The sequence below is a fragment of the Anopheles funestus genome, chromosome 2RL (assembly GCF_943734845.2).
Source record: "Anopheles funestus chromosome 2RL, idAnoFuneDA-416_04, whole genome shotgun sequence".
NCBI lineage: Eukaryota > Metazoa > Arthropoda > Insecta > Diptera > Culicidae > Anopheles > Anopheles funestus.
The window spans coordinates 76,155,902-76,169,394 of NC_064598.1; the positions used below are offsets into that span (position 1 = coordinate 76,155,902).

Consider the following 13,493-nt stretch of genomic DNA (forward strand, 5'->3'; position numbering starts at 1 on the left):
CATCATGTGTCACAACGTTGCTACACAGCTTGTCGCTATATCAACCTTGAATACAGGGTGTTGTAGGGAAAAATTCAAATTATCAAAACGTGTTGCAGAATTTTTCGACTGATTCGTTGATGTTTCAACAGGCTTATCAGAGATTAAAATAAAAAATCAGATAATCTCGAATAGGTTTATGGATGTCCTTGTTTGATTACCATAGGTAGCATCAAAAGCAGTACGGGCGACTCGCACGATACACGAATGGTGACTTCAAAGCTGTTTAACAAACAGCCTGATTTTGATGAAGCTCCATCATATTCTAGATCATATAGCATTTGTTAATCGATTTGTCGAGCTACTTTTAAGAATATAGGTAGTTGGAAAATTGGTGTGAAATTCGACTTCATTTTTTTCTTCTTCGAATGAAAACTCTATCTCAAATTGCTGCTTTAGTGCTGTTTAAGAGTACCATGAAGCTTATTGCTAGTACAATTGCAATTTTATTCATCTTCATTTCAGTTTGGTTCCGAACGCGTCAGCAGCAGAACGAAACCAAGGAAAGATCTGGTTATATCAAGAAACGAAGATGCGAAGTGGAAGTACAACGTGACCAAAAACCCGTTCATAATATACGTACGCTTAGATGACGGACAGCGTGAGACAATTTGAATAATTAATCCTGACGTACGTTCGTATTATCGTGCCAACACCGCACAGTTGCATTACTTTAGAAAAAATATCCATCTACGTCTGAATTACACATTTAAAAAGCTGGCGATAATAGATGACAAATAATATGGCCTTGATTGCGATGCGCGTTGCTAATCGGTTTGTGAACGAATGTGTGGAAAATCCCATGCTGTGTATTCCTGTTTCTCATACCAGTTCTCACTTTCGCGACATACTGATCACACACGTATTACACTTTTGCGTGTTGTTTAGGTCATTCCAATGCTTTTATCCAGCGACCAGGCAGATTATGGTCAAAAAAGTAGAAACTATCATCTATTAAGCATTTATATTTACTATATTGCCTTACTTATCATACTATAGACAGCTGTTTGAGAAAGCATGGATGCTTGTTCTCTCAGAGAATATGACGATCCCAAGAACGGATGTACTAACTAAGGCAAGAATGCATTTGGGTTAAGTAGCGGTGGGACAGTAGCATACTTCTTTACGAAGGATCAAACACAGATCCATAGAACAGTAGCATCTTTGTCGGATCGTGACGTATGGCAAGTATAAAAGGTCCTCTCACGCGAAAATTCACCGGTGGTAGGGATCGTTCCATGGCGGTGATCGTTACGGCACCACCTTCCGTGCCATGCTCGTTAACGTCCAGATCGATCTTGTGCACCATCTCGCTTACGTACAACTTATTTGGCCGGCTTCGGTTGATGCTAGCAAATTGAAAGCTATTTTTCGTCCTATCAAACAGTGATCTGAGACCGAGTTGCTGCAGGGAACGTTTCAGATCGTACGTGTTAGTGACATGCATTCGCGGAAACTGTACGATCGCTTTCTGCGAACGCATGCGTCCGATCAGTTGATCGAGCTCGGCCGAACTGAGCTTTGCCTGGAGCTGGCGAACCTTGGCACGGTTCGATCCGTTCGGTAGGATGATGTACATTGACGTGGTACGGTTGCGGTACGGGAAGGCCATAATGCGTGCGTTCAGCTCGGGTGAGGCGTAGTACGGAAAGCAACCGCTGGCAAACATCGTGGGCACCAGTATGGATGGCTGATCTTCACCATCGGGAAAGAAGGGCTGTGGACGAGTGAACTGAGGCTCGTTAAAGAACGTTTCCCAGGTGGCCTTGAAGTAGAGCGCATTGGCGATAACCATTTGCGTGCTGGTGTCCAGATCGTCCGAAAGAATCTCCTCGATGCGCCCGCGCGTACTTTCGTTCACCCAGTGATTGATGGTGGCACGGGCTGCCTGCGGTTGTTCCTTGAAGTTGACTTGCTCGATCTGGGACTGATAGAGCTCTTTGGCCAGTCGGACAAAGTACGAAACATTCAACAAGCCCTTCTGAACAAATAGCCCATTGGCAAGCTGTACTACGTTGGGCTGAATCGGTTCCTCAAGGTACCTGGCGAATGGATGGAGTTGAATGTTGGTATGAAACGTAGAATGTTTTGCGAAGCAGAGCTTCTATTTGCATGTACTCACTCATCTTCATCGACGTCATCGTCATAATCAATACCCTCCATCTTTGGGTAACAGCCGCTAGACGTGTGCCAGCCCGGTAGCTGCTCCAGTATTCCCTTTCCCGCGATATCGTGCGTAAACTCCTTCAGCAAGCGGGCGAAATTTTTTGGAATATTCCCTCGGCCACACTTACGGAGCTGTTCAAGCTGCAGTATGCCGAGCAGCTCGTACCGTGTATCTTTATTCGCCGTACGCAACAGCAAGAACATCATGCTGCCGATACTGATCGGGGAGAACAGTTCCGTCTTGCTGCTGTTACCACCGGACACAGCGAACTGCTGTCCGAGGTTCCGTGCCAGATCGTTAATTGCGGCAACCAACTGTTCACTGACGGCCTGCGAGGGAACGTTATAGTTCTTTGCATTACCGGCACTCGACAGTGCGCCACCAACCAGCACCACTAGCACAAACCATAACCCCAACGGTATCTTCGCCGAGGCTATTGCCCCGTACGGCATTTTGGGCATAATCTTCACTGCCACTTCACAATGATTGAACAGACACAAACGCACTGCGTTACCGTAGTCACGCGGCTTCCAAAAGCTGCTCCGTACGCAACGGTTCACTCGGATTAATTTGGGGTTTTTCCTTGTACCGTTTCGTACCGAAGGAATGTCCGGCACCTCGCAGTATGATCGTTCGAGCACGGGTACGGTGTGGTGACGACGATCAGTCAGCGCAGACTGGCGACGTGCGTTTGAGATTGTTGCAGCTGCGCGGTGCGTTTGTAACAACTTCTATGGGAAAGTCCAACGTTTGGTCCACCCGTCCGGTACGCTATGGAATTGCGGGCCGTGACGAGATAGGGTGCCGAACCATCGTACGGGAGTGAACGAGACGGTCCGGCGAAGAATAAGAAGCAGCAATCGCTAACTTCCTAACACATACACAGCACGCCGATTCCGCCGTCTGACCGACGGACGGTTTGTTTATAAACTTGACGCTCTTCCACCGCGTATCTTGGCGCCGGTCACGTCCTTAACACGATCTCTTCACCGCACGATCGATTTCCTACACGTGCACGTATGTGTGCGTATTGTTTATCGCGGTTCTAGCATTGACTACCCCACCCATTCGAGGGTTGTTGCATTGAAGCTGTCTGCCGTTGTTTTGTTCGTTGGAATCTTCACTTCGACCACTTGTTTACGGCTGGTACGAATTGGACGAATCATTCGAACGTAGCGATCGTTGGGGGGTTTACTTTGTTCGGGACTGGTTTGATCGGTTTGATTGTTCGAGGAGATGCATTAGTGCGTGTAATCGCATCAGCTGATAATTCCACTCGTGTGTGTGTAGTTGTGGGAAAGAAAGAGAAAGAGAGAGAGAGAGAGAGAGAGAGAGAGAGAGAGAGAGAGAGAGAGAGATTGCTGTTTAAACGCGATCTGAATTCGGTGAGTGCCGCCCATGTGCGAAACCACGTGCTTCGTGAGATCTTTTCAAATACCAACGAAGTTATACTCGAACGAAATTAATTAATTAGTTTCATGTATTAAATCTAAACGTCATTTCTGATGTTTCGTGATAATGAGTACTTTATTATTTATTAAATTTTAATTAAAAAAGTGGGAAATATATTCATTAGCTAATTTCGAAAAAAAATTAAATATATTTTATTTTTATTTGTTTTTGTAGATTTTTATACATTCCACATAGTGAATTGTTGAAATTTTATACCACCAAGTAGAAGCCAAATAAAAGCAATTACAAACATACTTATACTAAGCAGGTGGAGGTGCCTGGTATGTGATATGTCGATCCGGTAACTGACAGGTACGTAATTATCTGTTATGCTTATGTTAAGAGATTTTAATAGATTCAATATTCCATACTCTTCGTTAATAAGTAAAGCTCAAAAATGTAGCATTCCAGTTCGTTTGCTGTAATTACAAACTAGTAGGGGGAAACCCCGGTTGGTGATTGTATCCATGTAGATCGCTATGTAGACGCGGAACTTATACGTGCAGTGTTTAACAAGGAGCATTCGTGTGTTGTATATATGTCAGGTGTAAACCCGATCACCAATTTCGCTCGGGACAGGTTTACCAACTGTGTACGAAGCGTAATGATCAGCTGTTTTATGTATCCATCCATGTGTAGGTGATTCTCTCACATAGGGTGAGTTCGTATGCTGCATGGGCACGATTTTGAAAGCGAAGATCAGTTTTCTGTTCACGTTTTCACGATGCATTATATTTTCGTTTTGTAACGGTTAAAATTAATACAAAATTTATTTTACAGATACTTGTGAAGTTAATCAGCAAGTAATGATATATCGATCGAAAATCCAATAAATTGTGTAGTAAATTCTCATTAATTTCCTTTATGTTTATGTTCTTTATATAATTATTGTTATATTAAACAGAACTATTTATCATATCATTTGAAATTAATTTAACAACAAATGATTGCAAAGAACAATTTCAAGCGCCATATTCGTCCTCTTTTCAAAAGTAGCATTATTTAAAAAAACTTAATACATTCTTTATGCGATTACAAACGATTTGGTTCCTCGACTTGGCTAAATGTTATTCCCAACATATGACATAAGCGCACCAAAAATCTGTTCCTAAGACAAAATCCACCTACAGATTTTGGTTAATGGATTTCCTGCATTTTTATTCGCTTTCCCAGTACTTTCGGGTTTATCCCAGCGCCGCAGTTTTCCCCACATTGATCCATGTACATTGACCGTAAGCTATAAAAGGAGAAGGTGTGATTGCTGCATTTATTGCTGCTTTTGCACGTGCTGTAGCAACTACACTTAGCAATGGTTAAGTTAGTGTTCTTAAATGAATGAAATGACATTTTTTTTTTAATTTAGAGCAGACTTACAGTACAGATTAAATGTGCGACTTAACACTGATCTAGCATTATCGTGTGTTCACTCTTTTTACAAAGAATTACTGACTGAGTAATTCTTGTCACAGAGGACCAACAATGAACAACAAATTAATAAGTCATCATATGACTAAAAACAGAGTTCTAAGCGAAATTCGTTTTTTTTATTAAAAGAACAATTAATTAGTTCATTTGTGCAGCAGTGCAACAGTTTCTTACTTTATGATGCATTGTATATATTTATATGAGTATTGGTACTCTTCTTAAATATGACCCTAAATGAAGAGATTCGTGAAGTGTTAAATTAAATTATATGTTAAAATTGTCATGTTGATTACGTTCTTTCCATGTATCTAACCCACAGTGGTAAAGGATAAAAGCTGTCCATCCATAGAGATCACTCTTCCAATCGGCTTAAAATCCAGTCAATATAGTTCTCCACCTTGGTGTAGACACCCGGTGCACTTTGTTTGCCACAGGTACGCAAACCAAACGACACCACACCGTACTGGACGTAGCGAGAGTGTTGAACACTGATCGACTTTAACGGGCCGCCCGAATCGCCGGAACAATTGTCGCCCAGATCAGTACCGATCGCACACAGCTGTCCATCGACGATGCGGACAAATTTGTCTTTCTGCCGGAGCTGCGTCTGGCACTCGTCATTCTGCACCAAGTTCACTTTGGTGTACTGCAGTTTGTTGGAGAACAGTGCGTTGTGCGTTTGGCCCCAACCGACCACGAAGAAGATCGTTTGCTTTGTGCGCAGTGCGGGTGATACCGGCAAACATATTGGAAGCACATCTGCAAAATGAAGTGGGATTTTTTTTTGTAAAACCGATCTGGACATGAAAGATCACTCGCGACTTACTATCGTTCAAATCGGCTCGGCGCGCCAACCGAATCAGTCCAATATCGTTCAGCTTGTATCGTCCACTGTAGTCCTCGTGGCTCAGGATACGCTCCACTGGAATGTCCTGCGGTGCCATAGCACACTCGCCATGCTTATCACAATCGATCGTACTGTTTAGATCGTACTCGCCAAGCCGTACGAACGCACTGTTTGGAGCGTGGACAACAAACAGATTTCTATCTGTCAATACTATTTTCCGATTTTCCCTTAAAGATGGTACTTACACAACATAGTTCACGAGACAGTGTGCCGCCGATAGTACGTAGCGTTCGTTGATCAGAGTACCGCCACAGAAGAAGCTTCCAGTTTTAGATTTCAGCAGCGCCATCCATGGAAACTGAAACAGTTTAGCATCATTGCCGTACGAAATCTTATCGTCCGTGTAGGAACCACAGTGCTCTAGATCGAGCAGCTCCAATCCTTGCTTACGGTCGATCACTTCCAATGATGATGATGATGATGATGACGATGATGGGGCATCACAACACACCTTGAACACCTGCACACAAGTGAATTCATAATTGGAACGCTTAGGATTCCCACGCCGGCTAAGGGTACTTACACTTCTGCCATCGTTTTTTTCCCGCTGGCAGACCCGTTTCCGGAACTCATTTCTTAAGCTCGTGGACCATTTGGCGGGTTCATTAGGGTGTGGACTAAACCGTTCGCAGTCCTTAATATGTATGCACGTTTCACCCTCGGTGCATTTGTTGAATTCTACGAAATAGTAATAGTGGCCGTTACACTGTTTCCGTGCATTTACTGGACAGCAAGAAACTTACGTCCGGTGACTGTTTGGCAGCAAGCGACGAACACCAACAAACCTGTCAGGATCTGTCTGACCGAATGCATCGCTTAAACTGATTAATATTTGTATTTGATTCCACGGCGTTTCCGGCTATATTGTGCGCGATGCCAACGGGACTAGTTCCTTTTATAACCGTGCAGAAATTCATGTCCCCTCCTTTGAGGGTATGTACGTAGCAAGCCTCCGCGGGGTATTTTTGCGACCGTGTGGGTTTCCAGCAAAACCGATAAAAACAAACCACTGCTCTGTTCTGTTGCTCGTGTATGTGTGTGTGTATGTATCAACACAAACGTTGATATATTATGCACATGTGTATGTTGAGATATTGCTATCTGATTATCAAGATATATCCACTGCAGCGAAGCAGGTGTTGGTGTATTAAATAATCTCATTAAAAACAAACTGTTTTATTAATGTTTCGTTTCATAAGCATGAGATTTTTAAATTAAAATATTTGAATAAATAGAATGGAAGTTATGTTGCGTAAAGTGTAACGCCATAATTCGAGTAAATTTTACCCTTTGCATATGTTTAGACATTAAAATAGTGAAATTAACTATTTTACACAGACAGTGTGGGAATTACGGTTTTGGCAATTAAAACGATAAAAAAACCATATTACATATTAACAGTTTGCAAACTGGAAAATAAATGAACGTGGCAGACAAAATTTTATTTTCGACCTGTTATTCAAATATTACTCTATTGTAAAGGGACTTTAGTATAATTCGTTTTACATCTCTTGACGACTTTTAATTGTTCTTAAATTACGCGGACCAGACAGCGATACTTATAATTTTTTTTAAATTTTCGTTCATAATGTGGAGACTTGAGAACTTCCTCGAAGATTGTATGTCTCAAGACTGGCTTCTAATAAACAGCATTCTATGTAAAACAATTTTTAATATAATGATAGAATAAATTACCGTGTAAATGAATGTGAAGTAGGATAATAATTACACTATAAATCATTCACAAAAGGTTGATTGGAATATTGGAAAGGAAAAGCGATCTTGGGTCCCACTCTAACCTGGGAAGTAAGGTGGAAACTCGATTTTTTAAGTGGAAGTACAAGTAATTTAAGTAGAATGTTGAACACATTTTACTGTATTCCCAAATCCTGTTTATTCACATAATTAAGTACGCTTCGCAAACGAAAAGAGTATCTCGTGTCTTGTAAGGCTTCCGATGCTGCGTCATATAAAGTTACAAGACCAAGAATCGGTGACGGTTAGTGTCTTGAAATTTAAAACATTTTCAAAAGTAGAATCATATCATTCTTAGTAGATGATCCCAATAAGATCATCTGTTCAGTCTGTCGTCTAGGAGCAGCTTTGGGAGAATACGAGATTTTTTAATGTAATTATTTCCTAGAGTGTTCTCTCTTACCATGGGAACGCATGTCTAACCATACAACCACTACCAGAAGATCGTAATTTCCCCTCCTGGTTGTACGCATTGCTCGGCATTTGATCGCACACACTCGGTACTGGTTTGGCCGGTTGATCAAGATTGTGTTCGTGCGTCGCATTGTCGCATCAGCTGTGTCCAATTGTGCCCTACGTGTAAGTGAGGTCACAAAGGTTTATAACGCATTTTTAACGGTCTTCTGATTAGTGACGTTGCTATACCAATTCCACGTGTTTTCAAAGAATGGTTTAACTTCTCCTTGCCGGTTAAAGCAGACTGTCTAAATGCCAGTAAGATAAAATCGAGACATGGTGTTAGTTACGTTCATGACGATGCCATTAACTAGGTGTCTTTTTAATTGCATGAATGAGACTTATCACAGATCATAAAGTTCTAGTGGCTTAGTTCTTATTAATGGCACCTTTTTGTACCATCTTTGAGGATAATAAATTCAGATTCGGAAATTCTTTTTGATATTCCCAAACGAACAGGTAAATTCATGAAGAAGAATACAGGATTTCACATGTTTTTTTTTATCAATGCGATCGTAGTTAGTACACTAACATCTTTACCATCATATTAGGCCATTAAAATCTTCATCCTGAAACATGTGTGCAGATGAAAGATTTAATAAATCTCACTTGAATTACATACTGTTAATTGCTTCCTTACAATGTTCAACCAAACATTCTTTCTTCTGCTGTTGGATTTCCTGGTTTTGTTAGATTTTCCTGGGTTTATCCCATGCACAAAGTAGGTACGTTCAAAAGAGTGTACCCACTTTGCGTTCCGATGCTATTAAGTAATATCTTATTTTATTTTTTTTTTTGTTTTGGATAAAATCACACTTAAATGTGCAACAACAAAAAAAAACTACCTCCCTTATAAGTTACACTAATTTTGTAACCATTAGTCATTTCGTTCCGGGAAATATACTTCCCGTGGCTGATTCATACGAAAGTGATTCCCTGCAATGCAGAAGAACCTTTAAAAAGTGAAGGTGACACACCCAACGGGGGGAACAACCTATTTGTCAATGCTTCTCAAATTAGAGTATGATGGTGTTTTAAGTGTAACTAATATTACCACGGATGGAAGAATGATTAAACGTAAAAATAGAACATTTTTTACATCTGTTTGTAATAAGAACAATTGTTATCAGATTGATAATTATCGCAAAGAAAACTGTTCCAAGAACAAGCCAATGAATACTTCTTCTCTGATCGTCCATCTAATGGTTTATGTCGATGAAAATTGATAACTAGACTTATTAAAATTCTTTTTAATTGTATACTCACGGGTCTGCATACATAAGCAAGATTATTCAGCTACGGATAACTAATAGTCCATGAAAGTCATGCTGACAGACAGGAAAAAAGATACAGTTTTACCGCATAGGCATATAGTGAACCCTCGTTATTAGGGGTTTGAGAGCGCCGTGAGAGCATAATGAAGCATAAATACAAGTAATCTAACAATCCAAACATCGTCCAACAATATTACCAAAAACTCATAATCATTCTCGATCATCGGGTAAGAACGTAGAATAAACGGCAGAAATGCATTGCGAAGAAATTGGGACTAAAAATGGGGCATAAAAGAAATTCAATCAATTAAATTAATTTTAATTTTTTACAAATCATAGTCAATTTTCGCCAAAGCTAATACAATTGATATTTCTCAAAAATCCTTTTTAAAAATGTCTATTTCTGTAGGAGATAAAACAATACAACACAAGCTCGGTGTGATCGGTGTGGTAAGAAAGGTCTTTCTTTTTTTTTTCTTGGCTTTAACGACCTTACAGGTCACGCCGACCATTTCTGGCTTACTAGACTTATTTATACCACGTAGCCAGATAGTCATTCCTTGCTACGGGGGGGGCGGTCCGGATGGGATTTGAACCCGGTCCGGCCGTGTGGACTGGCGCCGTTTATCACATGCACCATCGGGCCGCCCCTCTTTCTTATAAAGGTCTTTCTTATAATAATTAAAAAAAAAATGTTTTGCTTAGTTACGTATGCACAATATTATTTTATTTATATTATTTTCTTTTTCACGATTCTCATGATTGAGAATTCACTATGATTGAATGCGTATCGCATAAGGTATACGAGAATCTGGCACATTGTACGATGTTACGACTTATGTATTAATGTTGGTTGAGCCAGCTCAAATTTGCTTCCTACGTTCCTGTGTTCATTCCTCCAGCTTGTCCAATATCCAGTCGATATAGTTCTCCACCTTGGTGTAGACGCCCGGTGCACTTTGTTTGCCACAGGTACGCAAACCAAACGACACGATACCGTACTGGACGTAGCGTGCATTGAGGCTAATCGATTTAAGCGGTCCACCCGAATCGCCGGTACAATTATCGGTCAGATTCGCACCGATCGCACACATCTGATTGTCGTTTAACTTTGTGAAGGAATCCACTCTTAGCAATTGCTGTAAGCATTCATCGTTTGGCAGCAAACTGAGCTTGGTGAACTGAAGCTTATCGGAGTGTGGGGCGGATTCTGTTGCACCCCAGCCGGCAACGAAGTAGATTTTCTGCGTGGTACGCATTGTCGGCGATACAGGCAAACAGATTGGCAAAACATCTGCGTAGCGAAAGAGAGAGAAAGAGGAAGCGGTAAATAATGTAAGTAAGTTAATGGAGAAACAACTGTAATACTCGATACTAACTATCATTGTAAGATGCTGCTTCTGCCAGCCGGATCAATGCAATGTCGTTTACTTTACGTCTCGAACTGTAGCTTTCGTGCAGGATGGCTCGTTCGACGGGAATGTCCTGCGGTGGCAGTGCACACAACTCACCACGTTTGTCACAATCGGTTGTGTTTCTCAGATCAAACTCGCCTAAACGAACTATAGCACTGGTGGTTTTTAGCATAAAGAAAGAAAGAAATTAACTATAATGTACTTCGTTCGTGTGGAGAGAAAGACAGTGTTTAATTGATACTTACACGTCATTATTTTTGAGACAATGTGCGGCCGTAAGTACGTAACGCTCATTGATCAGCGTACCACCACAGAGGAAGTTACCAAACTTTGGCTTTAGGAGCGCCATCCAAGGATACTGAAACAGTTTAGCATCCTGACCGAATGCAATCCTATCTTCAGAGTATGCTCCACAACCTTCCAGATCGAGCACCTCTAGTCCTCGTTTACGGTTACTGCTGAAAGTAGCTGCTCGCTGACAGCACACCTTGAATACCTGGAAGAAAGGGGAACATAACGATGCTACTAGCTCTTTATTTGCACCCAACCAGAACATTATTCTACTCACATTGCCATTACTGGTCCTTTCTCGCTGACACACCTTTGCCCTGAACTCATGCTTTAAGCTATCGGACCATTTGGCAGGTTCGTGAAAATGTGGACCAAATCGGGAACATTCTTCAATGTTGATGCAGCTTTCACTACCGGTACATTGGTTGAATTGCTCTGTTAGAAATAGGATGATCTATTATTCTTCTTCCCTTTGCTAGATACTAAACCATATTGCTCGGAACTTACGTGCTACTACCGTCTGGCAGATAGTGGCAATCACCAGCGTGACGGATAGTACTGTTGTAGAGATCTGCATGTTCCTTGATGCGTTACTCCAAGATCAGTTATCCAGCAGATCGTTGGTACTGGCGACCGGAAGCACTGTGAGCACGCTGTACAACGTTCCAGCTACTTTTATAACAACACACGCGCACCCTCGGACGCTTCTTACGGTTCTGAATGTGTGTAGGTACGGTCGTTAAGCGTTATTTACCATCGTTAAGCTTCTGTATGCGTTTGATCGTGTCTGTACTGCGTAGGGGTTTGTTTGGATGCAACACACTTGGATTACACTGTGGGCGGTGAAACTACCACTACTGAAAACAATATTTCCAATCCGTATATCGGCACCAGTACGTAGAAGAATGTCACGACACAGTGCCTGTCTTATAGAGGCTAATTGATCCACCGTTACACGTCTATGTGTACTACACGAGGTGTCACACGCAGACAGCTAGATATGCCGGTGGACAACACACTGTAAAATGGCAAATTCCCCTAACAGGCCCCAATTCGCGCCATGTGCTGTATCAACTGAAACACACAAATCAGGCAGGCGAACTGTCTCACCGAGCTTGGCTCACTCGACTGATCGGATGTGTGTGAAACGCATGTTCTTAAAACATCTCCACCAACCACCAACGGACAAGCCTTGCGAACAACATTCTCGGTGTGTCCTCCGAGTTTGTCGTCTTCGTGCTGCCGGTTTTAGCCCGCCGTTGTGCCTTTACCCTTGCCACAAGCTTAATATTACACTGCGCGTGTAGCATTACCTTGAATATGAACATCGCTCTCTTTCACACTGCCTATCACTTTCGTGACACGATCTTTCTCTCGCTTCTGATCTCTTGATCTGCTGATGCTTTCTTCGCTGCCGGTGTGTGTGGTTGCGTCGGTCGGAATCATTTTGTCCGCTCGGCAAGAAGATGGCCATGAAATGAAGAAGTTTAAGCAACGCAGAAACAAGTTTGACAACACCGTATTGGGTGGTTTTTTCCTCATTTTCGGAATCTTTAGAAACCTGGACCACACGGCGCGAAATCGGCGGAGACCGGTTAAACAGAAAGGGTGAAGCTTCGGCTTTACGCTAATCAAGCCGGAAAGTCCAACCCAAACTTGGGAATTGGGTTGCACTTGACGATTTGAACATGATTTGTGTCTTTTTTATACAACTTTAATTTTTATTTTATGTTCATGCAGGATTTTTAACGGAATGATTATTTTGGTAGAATTCTATTCTTAACGGCGCAGCGCAAGATAGAAATCCGATAGAGGAGCCATTTGAATAAGGGTTTGATTTTTTTCTCTGTTAAAATACTCAATTGGCATAATGTATTGAAAATTTTGAATAACATTTTGTACACATTAATTACGCCGTTTGATACTGATTCGCCGTACATTCGGGTAGCCCACTTGTGGAACAAGGTCGCCGTAATCTTATCAAATGTCTGTTGTTTTGTTCGCTTCCATCTAATGAATTTGTTTTATAAAATTTCATTTTGAAGAGTAAGCTATTGACATTTGGCTTATTCCTTTCGAAGCAGAGAATTATAATCCGTTTCGCAAAAGTTCTGTTCACATAAGATACGTTTGCTTTTTTAATTGCTAGTCCACGAATGCAAAATCCCAAGCAAGCAAATGTTAATTTAAATCATTTTGCCTCATTTCCACTGCTTCCTTGTCCTTGAATATGCGTGTGGGTAATATAAAAAACAGGTTATTATGTGTAAGACGAACGCCATTTGACATCGAATGTCAGCGACACCAGAACT

At 41.5% G+C, this 13,493-nt stretch overlaps 2 protein-coding genes across 2 annotated transcripts; both read right to left on the reverse strand.

Annotated features, from left to right (window-relative positions):
• Positions 1 to 991: 991 nt before the first annotated feature.
• On the reverse strand, positions 992 to 2,980 carry LOC125763940 (serine protease inhibitor 28Dc-like). The gene is made up of 2 exons (XM_049427680.1): positions 2,162 to 2,980; positions 992 to 2,081 (listed from the first exon to the last, which is right to left on the reverse strand). The coding sequence occupies exons 1-2, from the start codon at positions 2,665 to 2,667 to the stop codon at positions 1,163 to 1,165; spliced, it is 1,425 nt and encodes a 474-aa protein (XP_049283637.1). The 5' UTR covers positions 2,668 to 2,980; the 3' UTR covers positions 992 to 1,162.
• A 2,072-nt stretch (positions 2,981 to 5,052) lies between these two features.
• On the reverse strand, positions 5,053 to 12,340 carry LOC125774966 (CLIP domain-containing serine protease HP8-like). Its single transcript, XM_049445341.1, has 9 exons — positions 11,689 to 12,340; positions 11,459 to 11,616; positions 11,136 to 11,386; positions 10,855 to 11,045; positions 10,371 to 10,769; positions 6,514 to 6,668; positions 6,176 to 6,450; positions 5,910 to 6,097; positions 5,053 to 5,842 (listed from the first exon to the last, which is right to left on the reverse strand). Exons 1-9 carry the CDS (start codon positions 11,756 to 11,758, stop codon positions 5,436 to 5,438), a joined length of 2,094 nt encoding a protein of 697 aa, XP_049301298.1. The 5' UTR covers positions 11,759 to 12,340; the 3' UTR covers positions 5,053 to 5,435.
• Positions 12,341 to 13,493: the final 1,153 nt, after the last annotated feature.